General features: G+C 42.2%; 1 protein-coding gene across 4 annotated transcripts in view; it reads right to left on the reverse strand.

The window, feature by feature from the left end:
- LOC112254690 (SPRY domain-containing protein 3) overlaps nucleotides 1-27,212 on the reverse strand; it is a 68,996-nt gene that overhangs the window by 39,751 nt on the left and 2,033 nt on the right. For 3 of the 4 annotated variants that reach the window (XR_006083774.1, XM_024427473.2, XM_024427471.2), the window contains exons 3-6: nucleotides 26,390-26,465; nucleotides 10,126-10,250; nucleotides 5,782-5,917; nucleotides 5,038-5,226 (exon numbers count right to left, since the gene is read on the reverse strand). Coding sequence is in view for 3 of the 4 variants with exons in the window: in XM_024427473.2 (XP_024283241.1) it covers nucleotides 5,038-5,226; nucleotides 5,782-5,917; nucleotides 10,126-10,250; nucleotides 26,390-26,465 (526 nt within the window). In the remaining variant the exon portion in view is untranslated. The remainder of the gene's footprint in view (nucleotides 1-5,037; nucleotides 5,227-5,781; nucleotides 5,918-10,125; nucleotides 10,251-26,389; nucleotides 26,466-27,212) is intronic. The other variant, XM_042324558.1, reaches the window with a different exon arrangement.

Genomic DNA, 27,212 nt, shown 5'->3' on the forward strand with positions numbered 1-27,212 from the left:
CGGTGAAGTCAGGTCAGTCATTCTTATTGCGCTTCCGGGAATAGTGCAGAGCTGTTATGAAGGAAGTTGTCAACCAATCATGCCAATGTGGGGCTATACGGAGCCCTCCGCATTACAAAATTTGGGAGGCTTACGGCGATGCAGTACCGAGCTGAAATTTGGCCTCTGCATGCCTCCGGAGGCTCCGCAATTGCGGCATACCCTCCATACGGAGAGCCTCAGACCACATTTTCGGATCAAGCATAAATTAACACTTAGCCAGAAAGACTCATAGCTGTAAGATGCTTCTACAAAGTATTGACTTAGAAATGAAGTACAGAAATATCTCATTTACATAAATATTCATTCCCCTAATACATTTACAAAAACATCACTTTTTTTACTTTGTCATTATGGGGTATTGTGTGTAGAACTAAAACAGAGATGGTAAGCCTCAGCCCAATGGTTATCCTTCCTACACCATGGGCAAGACAGGGCTGTGCCCACAATCATGTCTAGCCACCATCTAGCCAACCTTTGCAGGATGCCACAAAGCAGCAATGTTATGTGGGAGACGGTTTCATCATCTGAGCGAAATACAACTATGCAGTTCTGTCAAAACATAGCCATGCAGTTCTGTCAAAACATAACCATGCAGTTCTGTCAAAACATAACCACGCAATTCTGTCAAAACATAGCCACGCAGTTCTGTCAAAACATAGCCACGCAGTTCTGTCAAAACATAGCCATGCAGTTCTGTCAAAACATAGCCATGCAGTTCTGTCAAAACATAGCCATGCAGTTCTGTCAAAACATAGCCATGCAGTTCTGTCAAAACATAGCCATGCAGTTCTGTCAAAACATAGCCATGCAGTTCTGTCAAAACATAGCCATGCAGTTCTGTCAAAACATAGCCATGCAGTTCTGTCAAAACATAGCCATGCAGTTCTGTCAAAACATAGCCATGCAGTTCTGTCAAAACATAGCCATGCAGTTCTGTCAAAACATAACCATGCAGTTCTGTCAAAACATAACCATACAGTTCTGTGTCAACACCTTCATTCCTTGGGTATGTCAGCACCTCTTAATACAATAATTGTTTTAAAACGCTCCAGGCAGATTTTAGTCCTAATGCCAGGACTATGCTACGCTGGAACCAACACGTACACACACATATACACATAGGCTTGATGCACTGCAGACAGACACACAGACTTTCCACATATCCCGCATGAGGAGTTCCCACCCTGGCATAAATATGGCTAGAATATTTTCAGAATAATCTAATCATGTTCTCCACTATATTTCACGAGGTGTGACATCAGGACACGATATCCTGCTTTAAGATCAGATGCCAGAATCTATTTTTCCTTTCCTGGCTTTGGATTTAGCCTACCAAAAAAAGTAATGGGCTGCTGTCTCCACATTTGGGAAGTGTGTGAGTGGTGTGGCTGGGATTGCCACTTGCCAGGGTCAATGTGGAGTGGACACAGGGTTTCGGACAGCAGTTGAATGGACAGAGTGTTTTTTGTTTTTTTATATTTATTTATATATATATTTTCCCTTTATTTAACTAGGCAAGTCAGTTAAGAACAAATTCTTATTTTAAATGACGGCCTAGGAACAGTGGGTTAACTGCCTGTTCAGGGGCAGAACGACAGATTCCGGTTACTAGTCCAACGCTCTAACCACTAGGCTACCCTGTTGCGGTGACGCGGTATGGGGTTGTAATTAAAAAGTGAAGGAGGTAAGCAAGTTTACCTTGCCTGCCCCGGGGCCATTCAGCTGCACTCCCTAACCCTGCACAACTCTTCTACCCCCCCATGCTAACGCAGGTATGGTGTGTCTCCCCACTGAGTCAGACACCAGCCCAACAGCCTGCCCCATGACGGATACAGCCAGACAGACAACCCCCCCCATCATAAATCTACATCAGAACGACAGAAAGAGAGACATGGTGAGAGACCAAGACAGGAAAAAGAGAGCGGGAGAGACAGACAGTCAGACAGGGAGATGGACACAGTGGGAGAGACAGGCAATCAAACAGACAGAAAAGGGAAAGACACATGGCTGCTGAGAGAGGTAGCCTAACAATTGGTGTGTCTGAGTGAGACATGGAAAATTACCCCAAGCAAAGTCAATATCCTGCCCCCATGGCATCCCTTCCTTCTTATACCAACAGCATCCAACCACAATTGATATTCACGCCATTAATCATTGGCGCTTTTACAGTATTTCTGATACAGTCATGCATCTACTTCATTCATACCCTCCTACGCACTCAAGTACTGTACAGAGGCTGGCTACATTCTCCAACTGATACAGGAGTGTCTGTCCTTACTATGTGACTCCTGCCATGTCTGTCTCATAGTCTACATTTCCTGCCCCATTTCTTTTACCATCATTCTCACTCAGTGTGAGTGAATCACTCAGTGTGAATCGTAGCAATAAAAACAACAGCAAATCCCTATTGTTTGTCAAAAGTTAATCTCCAGATCTTTAGTCTATTAATATCTTGTCTAGAGCGAGGGCAGCTTTTCTAGCCCTGCGTTGTACCAACACACTGAATCTGCAGGGAATGGCCAATTGGCCCCCCTGTACTTACTGTACTGTATCCTTGCATGCACTGCTCTATTGGCCGCTACACCACTACACTTCTTTAAGTGTGTCTGTGCATTTCAACACCCATCTAAAGACACACAAACAGAGCTGGGCACCACCTGTCCTACAATGGGTCTCAGATGTACTGTTCCAGGAAAAACGTCCGACACAGCAGGAAAAGAGTAAGGGAGCGAGAGTGAACGAGAGAGAGAAAAGGCTAGGGAAAGCTAATATGAAGGAAGAAACCAACCAACTGAAATACGTCAAAAAATAAAATGTATTGGTCACATACACATGGTTAGCAGATGTTACTGCGAGTGTAACGAAATGCTTGTGCTTCTAGTTCTGACAGTGCAACAATATCAAACAATTCCACAACAAATACCTAATACACACAAATCTAAGTAAATTAATGGAATAAAAATGTTTAAATATATGGATGAGCAATGTCAGAACGCATAGGGTAAGATGCAATAGATAGTATAGAATACAGTATATACCTATGACATGAGTAATGCAAGATATGTAAACATTATTATAGTGACTAGTGTTCCATTTATACGTTTCACCAAATTAGAGTGGGTTACCTTAAACAAGTGATTTTCTTAACCACATTCTTTTAAAGAACTTGTTTTACATACTTATTTTGGTCACTGAGCTTAATGTTAATTTTCAGACATTTTCACATATTAAAATGTGGAGTCCACGCTGATTTTGTAGTGACCTATCACTTTACATGAGCTAAGGGAAAATACCTGCGGGCAGGCACTCTGCTTTTTCTCAAAAAGAAAAGTAACCATCCCAAAAGAATCATCCCAATGATATGACAAAGTTCTAATGAGGAAATGCTGTGGTTTTACACGGCTTAAAAAAAAAAAAATCTCTAACTGTCAACCTAACCAAATATGGTTTCGTATGACGATACACTACATGCTCGTTGAACATCTCATTCCAAAATCCCGTTCTGTGAGCTTGTGTGGCCTACCACTTCGCGTCTGAGCCGTTGTTGCTCCTAGTTGTTTCCACTTCACAATAACAGCACTTACAGTTGACCGGGGCAGCTCTACCATGGCAGAAATATGACAAACTGACTTGTTGGATGGTGCCACGTTGAAAGTCACTGAGCTCTTCAGTACGGGCCATTCTACTGACAATGTTTGTCTATGGAGATTGCATGGCTGTGTGCTCTATTTTATACCAGTCAGCAACAGGGGTGGCTGAAATAGCCTAATTCACAAATTTCAAGGGATGTCCACATAGTGTATGTAGTAATTGCTCCAATAGAAATCCCCGATCACGCTTGTAGGCGATGTGATGGCGACGTTGGCTAGCTAAGCTCATGCACAGAAACGCGTCACCGAGTCTAACGGTCGTCAAATCAAAGGCGCTCCTTCGATATAACGTTGTTTTTGATGAAAATGAAAACGTGTCAGTTTGTCACGATCAAGATGTTGGCGTAATAACATGTACAGCTACTTAAGACATTGGGGCAAATCTAGGTTGTGGCTGGTCTGCCGAATCTGCATCGCAAGCATTCCGGGAAGTCTTGCGATGTTGGGGCACTGGGTTTAGAAACCTAACTGCAAAATGTCTAGCCCTGCTGTTGCCAGGCAACCAAAATGAAAGGTTTATTTATTTATATTGTTTTATTTAACCTTTATTTAACTAGGGAAGTCAGTTATGAACAAATTCCTTGTTCAGGGGCAGAACGACAGATTTTTACCTTGTCAGCTCGGGGATTCGATCTAACAACAATCAGTTACTGGCCCAACATTTTAACCACTAGGCTACCTGCCTTCACAGGTTAACAACACTAAACATCATTAATCACTGATTAGTGATATCAATAAGAAAACTATTATGAAACAATGTGAATAATTAGGTCACACCTTGACAACCCATGACATTTCTCTTGGATCTGAAGGACATGGTAGGGGGTTCAGTCAACAAAGGAAGACTACATGCTCTCATATCAAAATTCCTTCTGAAGCAGCAAGCATTCCAGGCCTCCCCCTCAGTTTTCCACCTTAAACAGACTTTGGTAATCTATAGGTGTGTAGAGATAATCCCAGGTGTAGCTAAAGTATGAAGGCTGTTTTCACAGAGCAAGAGTAACTGCTGCCTTCAGCAAGCATGCCATTGCCAAACACAGGCAGGTATCCACTCAGCAGTTACCAACAGACACCAACATTCAAACACACACAGACTGAAACACAGATACAAACATATAAGGACTATTTCCGATATCCACACTGGCATACTACTTGAATGAAGCAATATATTGGGCATGCATTCTAAGTGGTATGCTAGTATGGACATTGGAACTTAACCATACCCTCTCTCTTCATACAAATGATGTTATTCATATTCATATTCTTCACTAGAAGAAGACTATGTGAATAACATTAATTATGTATGAAGTAGCCTAGAAGACAACAGGCAAAGCCAGGACCTTACTGAGCCGGTGAACCTGACGTCATGGAGACGCCCCCACTCGTCCTCGTGGCTGTCCACTATCATCAGGCCGTCTTCCTTCTCCATCCCCCACTCCACTTGCAGGTCCAGCTGCACCTCCTCCCCCAGGGAGTGCATCCCCACGGCCGGGTAGAGCGCCTCTGGAGACGCTGGGACCACCACCGTGCCCACCTAAATGCAAACACAATGTTACTAATATGTCATATGGGTGACAGAGATTGAGTCTGGACCAGTCCAGGACCATTGACTAAGACCAGACCCTTGACCCTGACTACATGTACAGTATGTGGTCTCGAGAGTAAGACTACAAAATTGAGACTCCATCTCTGATATGTGGCGAATCTGCATTCATTGTTACATATCAGAGATGGAGTCTCAATTTTGTAGTCTTACTCACGAGACCACATACTGTACATGTAGTCAGGGTCACGGGTCTGGTCTTAGTCTGGGTCTAGTACTCAATGGTCCTGGACTGGTCCAGACTCAATCTCTGTCACCCATATGACATATTAGTATACAACTATGCAGTTCTGTCAAAACATAGCCATGCAGTTCTGTCAAAACATAACCATGCTGTTCTGTCAAAACATAACCATGCATATCCATTCCTATCATAGAACATATGAATACCAGAGGGAGGTGCAGTAATCTTTTTCAAATGACAGCAAGAGCTTGATTGTATGTAGTAGGCATACGTGTGTGAAAGAGACTAAAATCTTAGCTTACTTCTTTTCCATTTTTGGTGAAGAAGACCGTCGTTTGTCCGTCCTTGAATGCTTCTAGGTAGATCCCACAGCCAATACGATCGCCACAATTACACTTGGGACCAAACTGCTGTCCAATAGTGTTCCCACTGTACAGCCTGTGGATTGCCAGAGGTGAGAAGTGAGGGTGCTGGCTGAGCCACAGCTCGGGCAGCTATATACAGTCAGGTCCATAATTATTGGCACACTTGATACAAAATGAGCAAAACAGACTGTCTGAAATAAATAAGCAACATATGCAACATTAAGAAAGGTATATACAGTTTAAAATATTACATGAGATTACATTTCATAACACTTTACCCAATACATTTAGTGTGTTCCCTTAGGCCACTACTCTACTATCACATATTTACAATACAACATCCATCTGTACGTGTTTGTAGAGTGCGCGTCTTATCATGTGTATGTGCGTCTCTTCACAGTCCCCGGTGTTCCATAAGGTGTATTTTTCTATCAGTTACCTGATGGCTCTGTGTAGTACTGTGTACCTCCTATAGTCTTATGTTGACTTGGGGATTCTGAAGAGACATGGTGGCATGTCTTGTGGGGTATGCATGGGTGTCCACGCTGTATTCTAGTAGTTTAAACAGACATCTCGGTGCATTCAGCATGTCAACACTTCTTACAAAAACAAGTAATGATGAAGTCAATCTCCTCCACTTTGAGCCATGAGAGACTTACATGCATATTATTAATGTTAGCGCCCCATTTACATTTAAGGGGCAGTTGTGCTGCTTTGTTCTGAGACAATTGTAATTTTCAGAGGTCCCTCTTTGTGGCACCTGACCACACAACTGGACAGTAGTCAAAAGTGGTTTGTCCTTTAAAATTTGCAGCGTACTGCAGCACAGCTTGCATGGTGCCACATAATTCTATGGCACATTATCCTCTGACACCGCCTGGTATAGAGGTCCTGGATGGCAGGAAGCTAGGCCACAGTGATGTACTGGGCCGATTGCACTACCCTCTGTAGTGCCTGGAAGTCGGAGGCTGAGCAGTTGCCATACCAGGCAGTGATGCAACCAGTCAGGATGCTCTCGATGGTGCAGCTGTAAAACATTTTGAGGATCTGAGGACCCATGCCAAATATTTTCAGTCTCCTGAGGGGGAATAGGTTTTGTTGTGCCCTCTTCACGACTGTCTTGGTGTGCTTGGACCATGGTAGTTTGTTGGTGATGTGGACACCAAAGAACTTGAAGCTCTCAACCTGCTCACTGCAGCCCCATTGATGAGAATGGGGGCGTGCTTGGTCCTCTTTTTCCTGTAGTCCACAATCATCTTCTTTGTCTTCATCACATTGAGGGAGAGTTTGTTGTCCTGGCACCACATGGTCAGGTCTCTGACCTCCTCCCTATAGGCTGTCTCGTCGTTGTCGGTGATCAGGCTTACCACTGTTGTGTCATCAGCAAACTTAATGTTGTTGTTGGCGTCGTGCCTGGCCATGCAGTCATGAGTGAACTGAGCACACACCCATGAGGGGCCCCTGTGTTGAGGATCAGCGAGGCGGATGTGCTGTTACCTACCCTTACCACCTGGGGGTAGCCCGTCAGGAAGTCCAGGATCCAGTTGCAGAGGGAGGTGTTTAGTCCCAGGTTCTAGGGTTTCTGGGATAATAGGTGTTGATGTGAGCCATGACCAGCCTTTCAAAGTACTTCATGGCTAAAGACATAAGTGCTACGGGTTGGTAGTCATTTAGGCAGGTTACCTTAGTGTTCTTGGGCACAGGCACTATGGTGGTCTGCTTAAAACATGTTGGTATTACAGACTCGGACAGGGAGAGGTTGAAAATGTCAGTGATGACACTTGCGTGAAGGCACTTGGTCCCAGTGATGTACTGGGCAGTACTCACAACCCTCTGTAGCGCCTTACAGTCAGATGCCAAGCAGTTGCCAAACCAGGCGGTGATGCAACCGGCCAGGATGCTCTCGATTGTGCAGCTGTAGAATTTTGAGGATCTGGGGACCCATGGGTCTAGGATTTCTGTTTTTTCCCCCCTGGTTTCACATGTGACATGCTGGTAGAAATTAGGTACAACGGATTTAAATTTGCCTGCATTGAAGTCCCTGGCCACTAGGAGCGCAGCTTCTGGATAAGCATTTTCTTGTTTGCTTGTAAAGATCGTTGAGTGTGGTCTTAGTGCCAGAATTGGTAGTAAATAAACAGCTACAAATAATATAGATGAGAACTCTCTTGGTAGATAGCAGAGTTGGTTAGGTGCACGTAAAACGGCAGCCATCCCCTCCGGCACCATTATAGTGGACGTGTATAGTATTGAGTCATCCGCATACATAGCCACACTGGCTTTACTCAAGGCCAGTGGCATGTCATTGGTAAAGATTACTTTTTTCAAAGGGCCGAGACAGCTTCCCTGGGGAATTCCTGATTCTACCTGGATTATGTTGGAGAGGCTTCCATTAAATAACACCCTCTGTGTTTTGTTAGACAGTTAACTCCTTATCCACAATATAGCAGGGGGTGTAAAGCCAGAACACATACGTTTTTCCCATCAGCAGACTATGTCAAAAGCTGCACTGAAGTCCAACAAAACAGCTCCCACAATCTTTTTATTATCATTTTCAATTTCTCTATGCATCAGTCATTTTTTAACCTTTATTTAACTAGGCAAGTCAGTTAAGAATTCTTATTTTCAATGACGGCCTAGGAACAGTGGGGAATTCCTGATTCTACCTGGATTATGTTGGAGGCCCTTCCATTAAATAACACACTAGCTGTTCAGGGGCAGAACGACAGATTAGTACCTTGTCAGCTCGGGGATTTGAACTTGCAACCTTCCGGTTCCTTGTCCAACACTCTAACCTCTGCCCCAGTCCCTCCTGCAGCAAAGCACCCCCACAACATGATGCTGCCACCCTCGTGCTTCACGGTTGGGATGCTGTTCTTCGGCCTGCAAGCTCCCCCCTTTGTCCTCCAAACATAACAATGGTCATTATGGCCAAACAGTTCTATTTTTGTTTCATCAGATCAGAGGACATTTCTCAAAAAAGTATGGTCTTTGTCCCCATGTGCAGTTGCAAACTGTAGTCTGGCTTTTTATGGCGGTTTTTGAAGCAGTGGCTTCTTCCTTGCTGAGCGGCCTTTCAGGTTATGTCGATGTAGGACTCGTTTTACTGTGGATATAGATACTTTTGTATCTGCTGAGGAAGAGGCCACGGACAGATAGAGGAGAAACTTCACTGCTTGACATGTATGATGAAATCCTGGTAGAGAATGAAACGACTGAACAAATGAACAATGAAACAGCACAGCAAGTAAGTGAATGAAATAGGTTTTGATTATGTTTTACTGGTAATGGAGTATACGTAAATGGCAACAAAATAACTTTTTGGTGAGTGTGGTGTGGTGTGTGTGTGTGTGTGTGTAACCTTAATTTAACTAGGAAAGTCAGTTAAGAACCAATTCTTATTTACAATGACTATACACTCTAAACACTAGGCTATACCAGATTGGTTGGGTTCAATGCGGAAGACACATTTCAGTTGAAGGCATTCAGTTGTACAACTGACTATGTATCCCCCTTTCCCCATCTGGAAAAAATTATTTTAAACATGTAGACCAAGCGATTGGTCGAAAGAACAAAACAACTCAAGGTCGACCAAGATTTTTTTTTGTCAGGGACAGCCATAAAAGCAACATTTTGCAATGGCCATCTTGGTCTCCAAACCCCACTGAAAACCTGTGGATTGAATTGAAGAGGGCAGTCAATAAGAGCAGACGAATGATATCAAGGATCTGAAAAGATCATAAAACATTTTGGAAAAAGGCTCAGTGTCGTTATCCTTGCAAGGGGAGGGTGCTTGAGTATTGAAACCAGGTGTGCTCATAATTTGGACCCCTATCTTTAAAAAAAAGAAGAATTGTATTTCTTCTTATACAAAAGCTCTTTCTTTGAGCAATTGTATTATAAAATAATTTACCCATTTTTTTGGAGCATACAATATAGCGCTGTATTTGCATTATTTATTTTATTCAGTATTTCAAGGGTACCAATAATTATAGACCTGATTGTTAAGTCTTGCATGATTCACAACACAAGGCCATGTAGTGATCTCAACTTTGGTCAAATGTTCATAAAGTGGTGATGTGGAACGTTCAAAACAAATCTCTTATTCTTTAATGTTGAGGAACATTGGGCCTATTTCTATATTCCCTTTTAGTCGATGTCATTGAAATTATCCCAAACTGATGCTGGAATGTTGAGGTATATTAATAATGTTGTTTGAAAGAGGAGATTTTAGAGTGTGGAGAAACATATTTTTAAGCTAAGAAGGGGCCCGACACATACTTTCCATCATCAGCATGGTAGGCCACTGAGTGCGGGAGCCAGCCAGGCTGATGGTCCAGCTTGTAGTACTGAGGCACCAGGCCAACAGCAATCATCCCCCTCACCCCTGTGTCAATGATGGTCACCTGGAGGAGTATATGGAGAAGAATCCAGATGCAGCAGAGTATTTGTAAAATTATTCTTCTCAATTGTTGACAAACATGCACCTGTTAATAAACTTACCGTGAGCCCCCTGGATCAACGATTATATATACAATTATATTACTAAAACAAGATCATTGACAAACTATGGTAAAAGACTTGAGCATCTTAAATGACATCATGGGCAGAAAACCCAATTCATCTTCATCATACATTGAAGTTGATGGGTCATTTATAACAGAACCTTTTGACATAGCCAAATAATTTAAAATACTATTTCAGCTTTAAAGTGAACAAACTGAGAAAATTGAACAGTGAACCATCATATTTGTGTTTTGAAGATCTAATAAGGAAAGAGAAGTATTGCCGTTTTGAATTTTGTCAAGTTTTTGTGGAAGAGTTGGAAAAACAGTAATGATAAGTATTTAAAACCTATATTGGGAACTATTGAAAATGGAAGCAGACTGTATTGCCACACCTATTTTTTCCTTCCCCTGGCGTCATTGTTTCTGTGTCATGTCTGTGCGTTGTTTGTGTTTCTTGTTTTGTTCATTTGTTTAATCAATTATGCACTCCCTGAACTTGCTTCCCGGCCCCCAGCGCACACATTACAATGTCTTTAACCAAAGCCTAAATGAGTTTGTGTGTCCACAGGCATGGAAGGAAGCTAAAGTAGTTCCACTACCTAAAAATAGTAAAGAACTATTTACTAGCTCTTACAGCCAGCCAATCAGTTTGCCTTTTTTTGTAAACTGATGGGGAGAATTGCAATTGAACAAATTATGGTTGACCCAATTTAGTCGAATGGTCGATTGTTTGGCCGATAGGCTGTTGGTCGACCAAGATCTCTTTAGTCGAGCAATAGTAAAAACATATATACAGTTGAAGTCGGAAGTTTACTTACACCTTAGCCAAATACATTTAAACTCAGTTTTTCACAGCAAAGCACCCCTACAACATGATGCTGCCACCCCCATGCTTCACAATTGGGATGGTGTTCTTCGGCTTGCAAGCATCCCCCTTTTTCCTCCAGATTTTGAAATGATGCTTTACAGCGAAAGCAATCCAAGCGTTTGTGTGAGTTTATCGATCGCATGACAAAACATTAAGTACACTTAGCATCAGGTAGCTTGGTCACGAATATCAGAAAAGCAATCAAATTAATGATCTTCGGATGTTTTCACTCACGAGACTCCCAGTTACACAACAAATGTTCCTTTTGTTCCATAAAGATTATTTTTATATCCAAAATACCTCCATTTGTTTGGCGCATTATGTTCAGAAATCCACAGGAAAGAGCGGTCACGACAACGCAGACAAATTCCAAATAATATCCGTAATGTCCACAGAAACATGTCAAACGTTTTTATAATCAATCCTCAGGTTGTTTTAAAAAAATATAATCGATAATATCAACCGCAAATGTCTTTCACAGTAGGAGAGGGAAAAGCAATATCTATCCAAACTCTGTTGCGTGAGCAAAACTCATGTGATCACTTGACGCGATGTTATCGTTCTGGCTCATTTTTTTTTTTAAAGACTGAAAATATGTCTGAAGACTGTTGACACCTTGAGGAAGCGATAGGAAAAGGAATCTGGTTGATATCCCTTTAAATGGAGCAATGGGAGGCTATGGAACATTGAGTTTTCAAAATAGAAGCCACTTCCTGGTTTGATTTTTCTCAGGGTTTCGCCTGCAATATCAGTTCTGTTATACTCACAGACAATATTTTGACAGTTTTTGGAAACTTTAGAGTGTTTTCTATCCTAATCTGTCAATTATATGCATATTCTAGCATCTGGTCCTGAGAAATATGCCGTTTACTTTGGGAATGTTATTTTTCCAAACATAAAAATAGTGCCCCCTAGCTTCAAGAGGTTAAAACATGTTGGTATTACAGACTCGGACAGGGAGAGGTTGAAAATGTCAGGGAAGACACTTGCTAGTTGGGTCAGCGCTTGCTCGCAGTACACATCCTGGTAATCCGTCTGGCCCTGCGGGCTTGTGAATGTTGACCTGTCTAAAGATCTTACTCACATCAGCTGTAGAGAGCGTGATCACACAGTCTTCTAGAACAGCTGGCGCTCTCATCCATGTTTCAGTGTTATTTGCCTCGAAGCGAGCATAGAAGTTTAGGTCGTCCGGAAGGCTCGTGTCACTGGGCAGCTGCCACATCCGATGAGCGTCAGAGCCGGTGTAGTACGATTCAATCTTAGTCCTGTATTGACGCTTTGCCTGTTTGATGGTATGTTGGAGAGCATAGCGGCGTTTCTTATAAGCTTCTGGGTTAGAGTCTCGCTCCTTGAAAGCAGCAGCTCTAGCCTTTAGCTCAGTGTGGATGCTGCCTGTAATCCATGGCTTCTGGTTGGGGTATGTACGTATGGTCACTGTGGGGACGACGTCGTCGATGCACTTATTGATGAAGCCAATGACAGATGTGGTGTACTCCTCAATGCCATCGAGGAATCCCGGAACATATTCCAGTCTGTGCTAGCAAAACAGTCCTGTATTTATCTAGGCAAGTCAGTTAATAACAAATTCTTATTTACAATGATGGCCTACCAAAAGCTAAAAGGCCTCCTGCGGGGACGGGGGCCTGTAGCCTAGCATCTGCTTCATCTGACCACTTTTTTATTGATCTAGGTCACTGGTGCTTCCTGCTTAAATTTGTGCTTGTAAACATGAATCAGGAGGATGGAATTATGGTCAGATTTGCCAAATGGAGGGCGAGGGAGAGCTTTGTATGCATCTCTGTGTGTGGAGTATAGGTGTTCCAGAGTTTTTTTCCCCCTCTGGTTGCACATTTAACATGCTGATAGAAATTTGGTAAAACCGATTTAAGTTTCCCTGCATTTAAGTCCCTGGCTACTAGGAGTGCCGCCTCTGGGCGAGCGTTTTCTTGTTTGCTTATGGCGGAATACAGCTCATTCAATGCTATCTTAGTGCCAGCCTCTGACTGTGGTGGTATATAAACAACTACAAAGAATATAGATGAAAACTCTCTAGGTAGATAGTGTGGTGTACAGCTTATCTACCTCAGGCGAGCAATAGCTCGAGACTTCCTTAGATATCGTGCACCAGCTGATGTTTACAAAAATACATAGGCCACCCCCCCTTGTCTTACCAGACGCTGTTCTATCCTGCTGGTACGTCATATAACCAGCCAGCTGTATGTTGATATTGTCGTCGTTCAGCCACGACTCCGTGAAGCAGAAGATGTTACAGTTGTTAATGTCCTGTTGGTAGTTTAATCTTCCCAATAACTCGTCCATTTTATTGTCCAAAGATTGCATGTTTGCTAGCAGAATTGAGGAGAGTGGGTGTTTATTCGATCGCCTCCGACTCCTCTAAAGGTCTCCGTACTCTCTTTCTCCACCTGTTCCCGAGGGAGCCGTATATCCTTAGGCTCGTCAGAGAAAAAGGAAAATGGTTGCAAATCCCAGAGCCCATGTGTGTCTGCGAGCATGGGTTGTCATAGAGCTTTCAATTTTGGGCAGTTATGGGATATAGCGTCATCAAGGCAAAGGGTGGCTACTTTGAAGAATCTCAAATCTAAAATATATTTATATTTGTTTAACACGTTTTCGGGTTACCTCATGATTCCATGTGTGTTATTTCATAGTTTTGACGTCTCCGCTATTATTCGACAATGTAAAAAACAGTACCAAACTTTTGACTGGTACTGTATATTATCTAGTATATGTAAAGACAAGATTAAATCAAGAATAGTCTGATGGGTGACAATATTAGCCTATCACTTGTGAATTATAGATTATCACTTGTGAATGATGTCCAGCATAAGAAATAACGCCTTTTTTTGCGACTTTTTCTAATCATAGTCGCACACCTCATTTAGCCTAGCCCATGGGCCTAGATGTTTTAATTTGTATCACAACTAAAGTGGCCAAATAACTTCATAAAACGAAGCAAATTAATCTGCTTTACAAGGGGTGAAGAGCCTAACTGGCATACATAAACAGCGCGTGAGTTTCAAGTTTGGGGAAGATCATTTTCACCATAAACATGCACCTTTATGATAAAAGCATTACATGCATAATTGCATTTGCAGTCACTTTTGATAATGGTGTTTTCCACTAATGGAACATTCAAGCCAATCTGTAAATAGCACACCCAACTACCTCATCCCCATATTGTTATTTATATTCTTGCTCTTTTGCACCCCAGTATCTCTACTTGCACATCATCATCTGCACATATATCACTCCAGTGTTAATGGTCAATTGTAATTATTTCACCTCTATGGCCTATTTATTGCCTTACCTCCCGACTTGTCTACATGTGGACACACTGTATATAGATTTATTATATTGTGTTATTGACTGTACATTTGTTTGTGTGTAACTCTGTATTGTTGTTTTTGTCACACTGCTTTGCTTTATCTTGGCCAGGTCGCAGTTGTAAATGAGAACTTCTCAACTGGCCTACCTGGTTAAATAAAAGGTGAAATAAAAATAAAAGTCTACTACGATGCGAGCATTGCGGCGCTTATAATGTGAAGAAATAGCCTAATAGTTTATGAACATTTTAAGCTAAACTTTCTGATCTGTTGCGTTCGCCACATTGGAAAAATACGTTTTTATGCCAGTGGTTGTGTTAATTGGGATCTATCACATCCCACAAATGTCCTAGACTATGTTTGGAATATTTATTTCTTGCACAGAATAAGTCTACTTTTATACTACGGGGGATAGTAGATTGACATAGACTAGTGCTTTTCCTGTTCATTATGCCTACTCATCTTGTTGGCTGACGAAAAGTAAATGCAGACATTACTTCCAATATCTTCAATATGCACCTCGGAATTGGATAAGGACACACGCAGTTGCGTCCCCGATGTATCGGTCTTCACTTGTAGCCTGTGAGTAAGACCCGATTACATGATGGAGCACGTAGAACTCCGGGAGAAGGGCACAGGCCACTGGCCGCAAAAGGCATGGATTATTTTAGGGTGCATTACGGCCACACACATCATGCAGCCTTACAATGTATTAAAAATTAAAACATAGCGCAACGTTTGTAGAACAACTATAGTTACATTAATAACTCTAAATTAAGCATATAGGAAGACCTGTTTTTGTTAACCGCTCAACACAGAATAGCCGCATGTGCGCACTCCCTCAAATCATTTGGAGAATATATCCTTTCCATTTTATTCAGCTTTTGTTCAATTGTACGCTTCATACTATAAAATAATGCCACGGAATTCTAAGCAAATCTTGTCTGCTAAATCAACTAGTGTAGCCCACAGCCATTTGGCATATTCAGATCAGGGCCCAACATAAGGACAACTCGGAGTATGCTATTCTGTTCTTCAGAAATAGTCTACATTTTCTTCAAATCATGCTTCTTTAGAAATGTCTAAAATAAAATGATGGGTTTATTGTGAATGTGTTCGGCTATATTACATGGATTTATTAGACTTTCTAAAATGTAAATGTTCCAAAGGTTAGCATCAGTGGCTTGTAGACTATGTGTGGAAGCCAGGAGATGCTAAATGTGCTTATGTTAATTAACAGTCAATTACCGTGAGCCTGACAGTTATTTACTTGACAATCACCGGCTGACAAAATGTTATGACTGCCATAGCCCTAGACGTCATGCTTGGCATTCAGGCCAAAGAGTTCAATCTTGGTTTCATCAGACCAGATAATCTTTTTTTCTCATGGTCAGTCATTTAGGTGCCTTTTGGCAAACTCAAAGAAGGCTGTCATGTGCCTTTTATTGAGCAGTGGCTTCCGTCTGGCCACTCTACCATAAAGGCCTGATTGGTGGAGTGCTGCAGAGATGGTTGTCCTTCTGGAAGGCTCTCCCATCTCCACAGAGGAACTCTGGAGCTCTGTCAGAGTGACTATTGGGTTCTTGGTCATCTACCTGACCAAGGCCCTTCTCCACCGATTGCTCAGTTAGCAAAGGGTCTGAATACTTATGTAAATGTGTAACCTTATTTAACTAGGCAAGTCAGTTAAGAACAAATTAATATAAAAAATGACGGCCTACACTGGCCAAATTCGGATGACCCTGGGCCAATTTTGCGCTGCCTTATGGGTCTCCCAATCACGGCTGGTTGTGATACAACCTGGAATTGAACCAGGATGTCTGTAGTGACGCCTCAAGCACTGAGATGCAGCTCCTTAGACCGCTGTGTCACTCTGGAGTGTATTTATGTTTTTTATTTTTAATACATTTGCAAACATTTCTAAAAACCTGTTATTGCTTTGTCATTGTTTGTTTTTTCCATTTTAGAATAACCTGAAACTAAACCTGAAAACATCACAGACCACTTCAACCATAACATGACCATAAAGGCATTAGCAAGTCGTCCTAACATGCTGAGGGGGGAAAAAGTCCTCATTCACGATTCCCTGTGGGGGTGTCAGTCAGACAGATGCTCACGAGCACCTGCGACTACACACTTTCCTACCGAGGGCGATTAATTATGACATCATCCCTGGGGGGGCGGCTCTAAGCGTGGATGGAGTGCAATCAGAGCACTGATGGATCCAGAGAGAAAAGGGGAAACCATTAAGTCCTTCCCCATGACCTCACTAGCACAGTCTCCAGAGTGTGAGAGAGAATATGCAGCAGTCTGTCTCAATGTTGTGTCATTGTATCATGTTCTGAATCCCATTTGGAGCTCCCTAAATCCTCAGTTAGACTAATGTGGGTTGTGTCCCAAATGGCACCTATGGGGCCGTGGTCAAAAGTAGTGCCCCTTTAAAAGGGAATAAGGTGCCATTTGGGACGTAAAAGACACTTCAAATGAGATGTACACAGGTGAGCTGGAGATGGGTGCTTTCCAACAGCCCACTGCTAAATGGTCTTAACCTCAAAAACCAAAAGCTTTGATACAAAATACAAGAACCACGAATTAAGTTAAACTTGCAGTTACATGATTTATTAATAAAATCAGTGGTTTGGCAATGATCGTCTTGAAAACATGGGAATATTTCAGTGGATGTGTAAAAAAAAAAAAAAATACATGGCTTCAGTCCTCTTTTCCATACACAAGGCTGTGTTTTATTCACTTTTAAAAGGATAGGAAGCAATTTTTTACTCAAAGTAACAGTGTGGTCAAAGACTTATTTGTAGTCAAGATGTGGTTAACTATAACTACAAACATAGTTATGTTTTAGAGTTTTTATATATTTATTAACTTATTTCCAGATATCTTCAGAACTACCCACAATGCACTATTTCTCAACATCATAGTGCTACATAGCTAGTTCCAGCTTGCTAACATTAGCTACTAGCCATGCTAGCATGTAATTACATTCCAAACCAAGTGTTGGCACTTGTGAGCTACTATGTACATCCACAAAGAAGAAACCATATTAATACATGCAGAAAATTGCATCTCCTCTTCTCCTGTGTGTTTGATAGTGGTAGTCTACCAGACAAAACAGAGATGCTTGTTCTAGGTCCCAAGAAACAAAGAGATCTTCTGTTGCATTTGACAATTAATCTTAATGGTTGTACAGTCGTCTCAAATAAAACTGTGAAGGACCTTGGCGTTACTCTGGACCCTGATCTCTCTTCTGACGAACATATCAAGACTGTTTCAAGGACAGCTTTTTTCCATCTACGTAACATTGCAAAAATAAGAAACTTTTTGTCCAAAAATGATGCAGAAAAATTAATCCATGCTTTTGTTACTTCTAGGTTAGACTACTGCAATGCTCTACTTTCCGGCTTCCCGGATAAAGCACTACATAAACTTCAGTTAGTGCTAAATACGGCTGCTAGAATCCTGACTAGAACCAAAAAATGTATCATATCACTCCAGTGCTAGCCTCCCTACACTGGCTTCCTGTTAAGGCAAGCTGATTTCAAGGTTTTACTGCTAACCTACAAAGCATGACACGGGATTGCTCCTACCTATCTCTCTGATTTGGTCCTGCCATACATACCTACACGTACGCTACGGTCACAAGACGCAGGCCTCCTAATTGTCCCTAGAATTTCTAAGCAAACAGCTGGAGGCAGGGCTTTCTCCTATAGAGCTCCATTTTTATGGAATGGTCTGCCTACCCATGTGAGAGACGCAGACTCGGTCTCAACCTTTAAGTCTTTACTGAAGACTCATATCTTCAGTGGGTCATATGATTGAGTGTAGTCTGGCCCAGGAGTGTGAAGGTGAATGGAAAGGCTCTGGAGCAACGAACCGCCCTTGCTGTCTCTGCCTGGCCGGTTCCCCTCTCTCCACTGGGATTCTCTGCCTCTAACCCTATTACAGGGGCTGAGTCACTGGCTTACTGGTGCTCTTTCATGCCGTCCCTAGGAGGGGTGCGTCACTTGAGTGGATTGAGTCACTGATGTGATCTTCCTGTCTGGGTTGGCGCCCCCCTTGGGTTGTGCCCGTGGCGGAGATCTTTGTGGGCTGTACTCTGCCTTGTCTCAGGATGGTAAGTTGGTGGTTGAAGATATCCCTCTAGTGGTGTGGGGGCTGTGCTTTGGCAAAGTGGGTGGGGTTATATCCTTCCTGTTTGGCCCTGTCCGGGGGTATCATCGGATGGGGCCAGTGTCTCCTGACCTTTCCTGTCTCAGCCTCCAGTATTTATGCTGCAGTAGTTTATGTGTCAGGGGGCTAGGGTCAGTTTGTTATATCTGGAGTACTTCTCCTGTCTCATTCGGTGTCCTGTGTGAATTTAAGTATGCTCTCACTAATTCTCTCTTTCTTTCTCTCTCTCGGAGGACCTGAGCCCTAGGACCATGCCCCAGGACTACCTGGCATGATGACTCCTTGCGGTCCCCAGTCCACCTGGCCGTGCTGCTGCTCCAGTTTCAACTGTTCTGCCTGCGGCTATGGAATCCTGACCTGTTCACCAGATGTGCTACCTGTCCCAGACCTACTGTTTTCAACTCTCTAGAGACAGCAGGAGTGGTAGAGATACTCTTAATGATAGGCTATGAAAAGCCAACTGACATTTACTCCTGAGGTTCTGACTTGCTGCACCCTCGACAACTACTGTGATTATTATTATTTGACCATGCTGGTCATTTATGAACATTTAAACATCTTGGCCGTGTTCTGTTATAATCTCCACCCGGTACAGCCAGAAGAGGACTGGCCACCCCTCATAGCCTGGTTCCTTCTCTAGGTTTCTTCCTAGGTTTTGGCCTTTCTAGGCAGTTTTTCCTAGCCACCGTGCTTCTACACCTGCATTGCTTGCTGTTTGGGGTTTTAGGCTGGGTTTCTGTACAGCACTTTGAGATATCAGCTGATGTACGAAGGGCTATATAAATAAATTTGATTTGTCGACTGAGCGTTGTAGTAGTTTTCCATCGTTCATAGCTAGTGCGGTAATACCCACATAGTACGGTAATACCCACATAGTACAGTAATACCCACAATGACAGGGTTACGACTCATTTGTGGCCCAAAAACGAGACTCTAGCTTCAAAGTGGGACCGGTTTGTCCGATTGAAAATAATGGATTGAAGTATGGGAACCGTGCGCACATCTACTGTATGCGATGCTCATTTCACCTCGGAGGACTTCGATTGCTTAGTATAGCCAGTGGAAGGCAGGATTCGGAATGAGATTATGACTAAAACCAGGTGCAGTGTCAAGCATGAATGTGAAACCTACAACTGATATTTCCTACTGGCCTACCGGTACATCGCAGGTGTCAGCAGTGGAGATAATTTGGGTAAATTCAAATGTGGATTTACCTCACTATATCGCTATTGGATTAGCTGACTCTCCTTCGGCCAGTGAAATGGCCTATCACTCTGAAGGCCTCTCCTTCGCACTTCGGTATCTAACTCAGCCGTCAATCGGAATGTCTCCGCTCTCTCTACTTTACATCTGCTGGCTTTTTTTGTTGTGTTCTGTCATATTACGTCACACCCCATAAATGTTTTTTCCCAGCATGACTTCGCCATTCGGATAAATTTGATGTAATAACAAAAAAAGTGAGGTGTAACTTTGCTTTGGGACTTTTTAATGCATATTCTAATGCAAAAAATATATATATATATATATATATATATATATATATATATATATATATATATATATATATATAATATATATATATATATATATATATATATATTACATGTTTATGTTTATGCTACCTACCCTTTAAGGTCTTCATTCCTGAAAAGAGGGAAATGTTTTCCTTCCATGAAAGTTAAAGCAGGCGCGTGCGTTTAGTCAGACACTCATTATGTCCTCCAATGTCATACTGTACAACCCAAATAGCATTCCGTTAACATATATAGTGCACTACTATTGACCAGAGTCCTATAGGCCCTGCTCAAAAGTAGTACACTTTAAAGGGAATAGGGACGGGTGCCATTTTGGACCAACAGACGCAAGCAGGACTCCCTCACAAATCACTCTACCTCCATAACCACTCACTGCCCTGGCATAGCATACAGTAGGCTCAGGAAGCCAACACTACATACCAGAACCAGACCTTTCCCTATCCCAAAATGTACAGCCAAGTCCTCCTTTCCTGAGCTTTCCCAAAACCCAGGATGATTTTTAACGAGCCTGCTGCCTTCATGATTTAGCCTGGAGGGACTCTTATTAAAAAAAGGTACTGGTGAATAACTGGGGAGTTATGTTACACACTGAATTATTTTACACTGGAAAAACTACCATGTTTGATCCATTTGTCAGATCATTTGTTAAAAAAGAAAGGATCCAAAAATAACACGCTTTGGATTGGTCTGCAAACTATTTTTAATCAAATGTGTCAGCTAAATTTAGCAACTGTGCAGTTCTCTGAGCATAGACAGCAGTTAATCTACAGGGTGTGACTGGCGATGGGCTCAGACTTACAATGCTCGACTTGAACTGTCAAAACACTAGCCTATACAACAGTAGGGAACAGTTTGAGAACAGGGTAAAACCGTGTGGGAACACAAGAGAGGCACATTTTGGACTTGAGTGACATGACTTGAAACTCAACTTAATAGAAAATGAAATAACTTGAGACTTGACTTGGAGCCTCAAGACTCGACTTTGAATTGAGACTGATGACTTGAAATGGTATGGCCATGTTTTATAATGTAATGTCACAGAGTCTGGGGATTACTCTCCACGCAGCTAGAGACAGTAGCCGCAACATCGGTCCTTGTAAAAGAAATATGCTAGTGAAAACGCACTCTGCTGTCTGGTTGAATCAGCAAACTGTCAATCAACACAGGTCGGGTGAGCTAGCGTACATCTATAGAAGAATCGGGTGCAGTGCAAAGTTTAAATTGTAGGGAGAGAGGATTGCAATAAATAAATATGCAGCTCCAAAAATGGTTTGGTAATCAAAAGTATTAACTGTTTGCAAGCTTACCAGCAATTGAGCGTCAAGCAACTGTTACTAGCATATGCCTACTGGTCTTTTGGTAAAAATCCACCTTTCCAGAAACAAGTCTCTCACCGTTGCCGCTTGCTATAGACCACCCTCTGCACCCAGCTGTGCCCTGGACACAAAATGTGAATTGATTGCCCCCCATCTATCTTCAGAGCTCGTGCTGCTAGGTGACCTAAACTGGGACATGCTTAACACCCCGGCCATCCTACAATCTAAGCTTGATGCCCTAAATTTCACACAAATTATCAATGAACCCACCAGGTACAACTCCAAATCTGTAAACACGGGCACCCTCATCCTAAACAACTTGCCCTCCAAATACTCATCTGCTGTTTTCAACCAAGATCTCAGCGATCACTGCCTCATTGCCTGCATCCGTAATGGGTCTGCGGTCAAATGACCACCCCTCATCACTGTCAAACGCTCCCTAAAACACTTCAGCGAGCATGCCTTTCTAATCAACCTGGCCCGGGTTTCCTGGAAGGATATTGACCTCATCCCGTCAGTAGAGGATGCCTGGTTATTCTTTAAAAGTGCCTTCCTCACCATCGTAAAAAAGCATGCCCCATTAAAAAAAATGAGAACCAGGAACAGATATAGCCCTTGGTTCTCTCCAGACCTGACTGCCCTTGACCAGCACAAAAACATCCTGTGGCGTTCTGCATTAGCATCGAATAGCCCCCGTGATATGCAACTTTCAGGGAAGTTAGGTAACAAATATACACAGGCAGTTAGGAAAGCTAAGGCTAGCTTTTTTAAACAGAAATCTGCATCCTGTACTGTAAAGTCCATGGAGAATAAGAGCACCTCCTCCCAGCTGCCCACTGCACTGAGACTAGGAAACACTGTCACCAATGATAAATCCACTATAATTGAGAATTTCAATAAGCATTTCTCTACGGCTAGCCATGCTTTCCACCTGGCTACCCCTACCCCGATCAACAGCCCTCCACCTTCCACAGCAACTCGCCCAAGCCTCCCCATTTCTCCTTCAACCAAATCCAGATAGCTGCTGTTCAGAAAGAGCTGCAAAATCTGGACCCCTACAAATCAGCCGGGCTAGACAATCTGGACCCTCTCTTTCTAAACATTATCTGCCGAAATTGTTGCAACTAGCCTGTTCAACCTCTCTTCGTATCGTCTGAGATTCCCATAGATTGGAAAGCTGCCACGGTCATCCCCCTCTTCGAAGGGGGAGACACTCTAGACCCAAACTGCTACAGACCTATATCTATCCTACCCTGCCTTCCTAAGGTCTTCGAAAGCCAAGTTAACAAACAGATTACTGACCATTTCGAATCCTACCATACCTTCTCCACTATGCAATCTGGTTTCAGAGCTGGTCATGGGTGCACCTCAGCCACGCTCAAGGTCCTAAACGATATCATAACCGCCATCGATAAGAGACATTACTGTGCTGCCGTATTCATCGACCATGCTAAGGCTTTTGACTCTGTCAATCACAACATTCTTATTGGCAGACTCAACAGCCTTGGTATCTCAAATGATTGCCTCACCTGGTTCACCAACTACTTCTCAGACAGAGTTCAGTGTGTCAAATCGGAGGGCCTGTTGTCCGGGCTTCTGGCAGTCTATATGGGGGTGCCACAGGGTTCAATTCTCTGGCCGACTCTCTTCTCTGTATACATCAATGATGTCTGCGTAGAGGTGGATCAAAGAATCACCAGCCGCAAGAGCGGCGACACCATTCTGTATACTTCTGACGAGCTTCAATGCCATACAACTCATATTCCGTTTCCTCCAACTGCTCTTAAATCAAGTAAAACTAAATGCATGCTCTTCAACCGATTGCTGCCCACACCCGCCTGCCCGTCCAGCATCACTACTATGGACGGTTCCGACTTAGAATACGCGGACAACTACAAATACCTAGGTGTCTGGCTAGACTGTAAACTCTCCTTCCAGACTCATATTAAACATCTCCAATCCAAAATTAAATCTAGAATCGGCTTCCTAGTTCGCAACAAAGCATCCTTCACTCATTATGCCAAACATAACCTCGTAAAACTGACCATCCTACCGATCCTCGACGATGTCATTTACAAAATATCCTCCAACACTCTACTCAACAAATTGGATGCAGTCTATCACAGTGCTATCCGTTTTGTCACCAAAGCCCCATATACTACCCACCACTGCGACCTGTACGCTCTCGTACAGGAGAGGGGTTTGGCCCTCGCTTCATACTCGTCGCCAAACCCACTGGCTCCAGGTCATTTACAAGTCTCTGCTAGGTAAAGCCCCACCTTATCTCAGCTCACTGGTCACTATAGCAGCACCCACCCATAGCACGCGCACCAGCAGGTATATCTCGCTAGTCACCCCCAAAGCCAATTCTTCCTTTGTCCGCCTCTCCTTCCAGTTCTCTGCTGCCAATGACTGGAACGAACTGCAAAAATCACTGGAGCTGGAGACATCTCCCTCACTAGCTTTAAGCACCAGCTGTCAGAGCAGCTCACATATCACTGCACCTGCACATAGCCCATCTGCAAATAGCCCATCCAACTACCTCATCCCCATACTGTATTTATTTATTTATCTTGCTCCTTTGCACCGCAGTATCTCTACTTGCACATTCATCCTCTGCACATTCTACCATTCCAGTGTTTAATTGCTATATTGTAATTACTTCGCCACCATGGCCTATTTATTTCCTTACCTCCCTCATTTGCACATGCTGTATATAGACTTGTTCTACTGTATTATTGATTGTATGTTGTTTATTCCATGTGTAACTCTGTTGTTGTATGTGTCGAACTGGCCACTATCTTGGCCAGGTCGCAGTTGCAAATGAGAACTTGTTCTCAACTAGCCTACCTGGTTAAATAAAAGGTGAAAAAAAAATATAATCTCAAAATTGCTTGAAATTAATCATTAACTTATGAAGTCTTAACCAAGTCAGTGGCCAAGCCCACGTGAGCACAGACATGACACCGGCATTATGGAACGCCCCCTTTTCCCAGAAGTGTAGAAAACCTACTTCCGTCAAAATGTACATTAGTCCAACGAGACAAGCAGCGTGAGCTGAGTGGTACATAATGGCTAGAAACTCTGAAAGTTTCAACAGAGGAGGAGAAAATCTCTGCAAGTCAAGAAAACGCAGGGACTGGAGTCCCCACATTGATATGGCTACTACGCTATAGACTAGAAAGCATGCGGACGGTGTTGAACCGGACGTCACGAATGGTTAAGAAATCTACAAAACTACACAGGAACATCCAGTCTGTAGCTGTTTAAGTACTTTAGTCTGGTAAACGCGACCGAGGACCACCGGGTGGTACTCTGAAAGATCTACTCTGGAGAACATTTCCCTATCAAACGACCATTGGTATGTCTGACCTATCCATTATAACAGACACTTCCAGAACAAAGGGAACAAGCTACAACTACAAAATACTTTGATCTCTGGTGGACAAACAAGAGACTTTCTGTCGACTGACTCTCCAGCAGATGGACCTGCGATTTCAGAGAGACAAAGGCATACACATGTAAATATGTACATTGCAATTCCTTTCGAATGAGCGGCTGTTCATGTGTAAAGTATTACCATTTCCATGAGCCTAGTTATCAGCTGTGTGTATGATAGTGGAGTCCTTTGTCTTTTCTCTTGCTCTTTCTTACCTGTCTCTCCCTTTTCATTTGGTGTAACAAGCCGTCGTATCGGTTTAGTCCACTAGGGACTTTTCATTGTATCATGTTAGTAACCAATGTATAACGTGTATGTTTGTGTACTTCTGTGTGATTATTTAGTTAGTTAGTAAATAAATAGTTAAGCCAATTGGTATATTGATGATTCATCATTTATACTAGGGTTCGTGCAGATATCCAAGAGTTTGCAACATTCGGAATGAGACTGATAGAAGGTAAACAATTAATTAATTAATGACTGAAATGTAAAAGATATTTATATCTTTAAGAGTTAATTCAGAAAACAGTAACTCGTTAAATAAACTTTTTCCATGGTGCCCCAAGATTGCAAATTAGTTCATTGTTACGGGATTAATTTAATCATCGTAATAATTAAACATAGTTAATCAATTTGATAAAACAATCGTCATCACATTAATGATAATCAAGACACAACAGCTGCTACTCGCTGTTTATCTATACATAGTCACTTCTCCCCTACAAACATGTACAAATTACCTTAACTAACCTGTACCCTCGCACACTAACTTGGTACCAGTACCCCCTGTAAATAGCCTCATTATTGTTATTTTATTGTGTTACTTTTTAAAATATTTTTTTAACTTTAGTTTATTTGTATCTTTGTAGTGACTGGGTTTATTGATACACCATCCAAGGTGCAATTAATAACATCACCATGCTCAGAGGGATATTCAATGTCTGCTTTTTTTAAAGCATTGGAACACCTACCTGGTCTTTGTGGTTGAATCTGTGTTTGAAATTCACTGCTCAACTGAGGGACCTTACAGAGAATTGTATGTGTGGGGGGGTACTGAGATTAGGTAGTCATTCAAAAATCATGTTAAACACTATTATTGGACAGTCCATGTAACTTATTGTGTCTTGCCATAACAAAGGGGTCGAATACTTATTGACCAGACATTTTAGCGTTTCATTTTTGATTAATTTGTTAAAAAAAAATGTAAAAAAACATAATTCCACTTTGGCATTATGGGGTATTGTGCTAGTGATACATTTTAAATTCAGGCTGAAACACAACAAAATGTGGAAAAAGTCAAGGACTGTGAATACTTCCTGAAGGCACTGTAACTAACTCTGTATTGAATCCTACCTCAAAGTAGCAGTTTCCTTTGGATAACGGCCTTGGAGCCACGTAGCAGCCAACTTCATCAGAGTTCCCTTGGTAACTGTAACAGAATTTCAGAAATGTGTTTACATTAATCGTATCGCATTCGCAAATGTACTCAACAAACATACAAGCATATGCTACACAACATACAGTTGTTATTTAACTTGTGGATGGTACAGGCCAGCCAAGTCAATGGGAGGAGGACAGTGTGAAAGAAAGTATGAGTCTAAAGCAGGGGTCTCCAACCTTTTCTAGCATGAGAAGAGCTACTTTTTTTTTTAAGAAACATGTTGCGAGCTACTCTGTTTTTTTTTAATAGATTTCAAATTAGGCACATACTTCTCTGCTCCTCTACCCTGCAACTCTTCACCCGGAACAAGAGACATGTTTTCTGTCAATATACCTGGTAAAATAATGGTTAAGGGGGCTAAAACATAAAATTGTTTATGGTATTTTCCTGAATTCTGTCTGTTCTCAGTTTTATTTTTCCTGGTTTGAGATTGTTTTGGTTTTTATTCTTAATATTACAATTATTCATAGTGAATGTTCTGAGTCCATGATTAAATCAAATCAGAAGACCATTGTTGATTTTAGTGTAATTCCTCTTTAATTGCACATCTAGCAAGAGAGTAATGTGTCGGTCTAGAGATGTTTCTGCTGTTAGGCCTGCTACTGCAACATGTCATGGCAGTTTGCAAAACAATGGCCACCCAATTGATCCAAATAATCATGATATAGTTATGTCAGTTACACCTACATGGCAGTTAACATTTAACTTAGAAGGTTTTTGGGGAAAGTCTTTCTG

The sequence above is a fragment of the Oncorhynchus tshawytscha genome, linkage group LG07 (genome assembly GCF_018296145.1).
Source record: "Oncorhynchus tshawytscha isolate Ot180627B linkage group LG07, Otsh_v2.0, whole genome shotgun sequence".
NCBI classification, from domain to species: domain Eukaryota; kingdom Metazoa; phylum Chordata; class Actinopteri; order Salmoniformes; family Salmonidae; genus Oncorhynchus; species Oncorhynchus tshawytscha.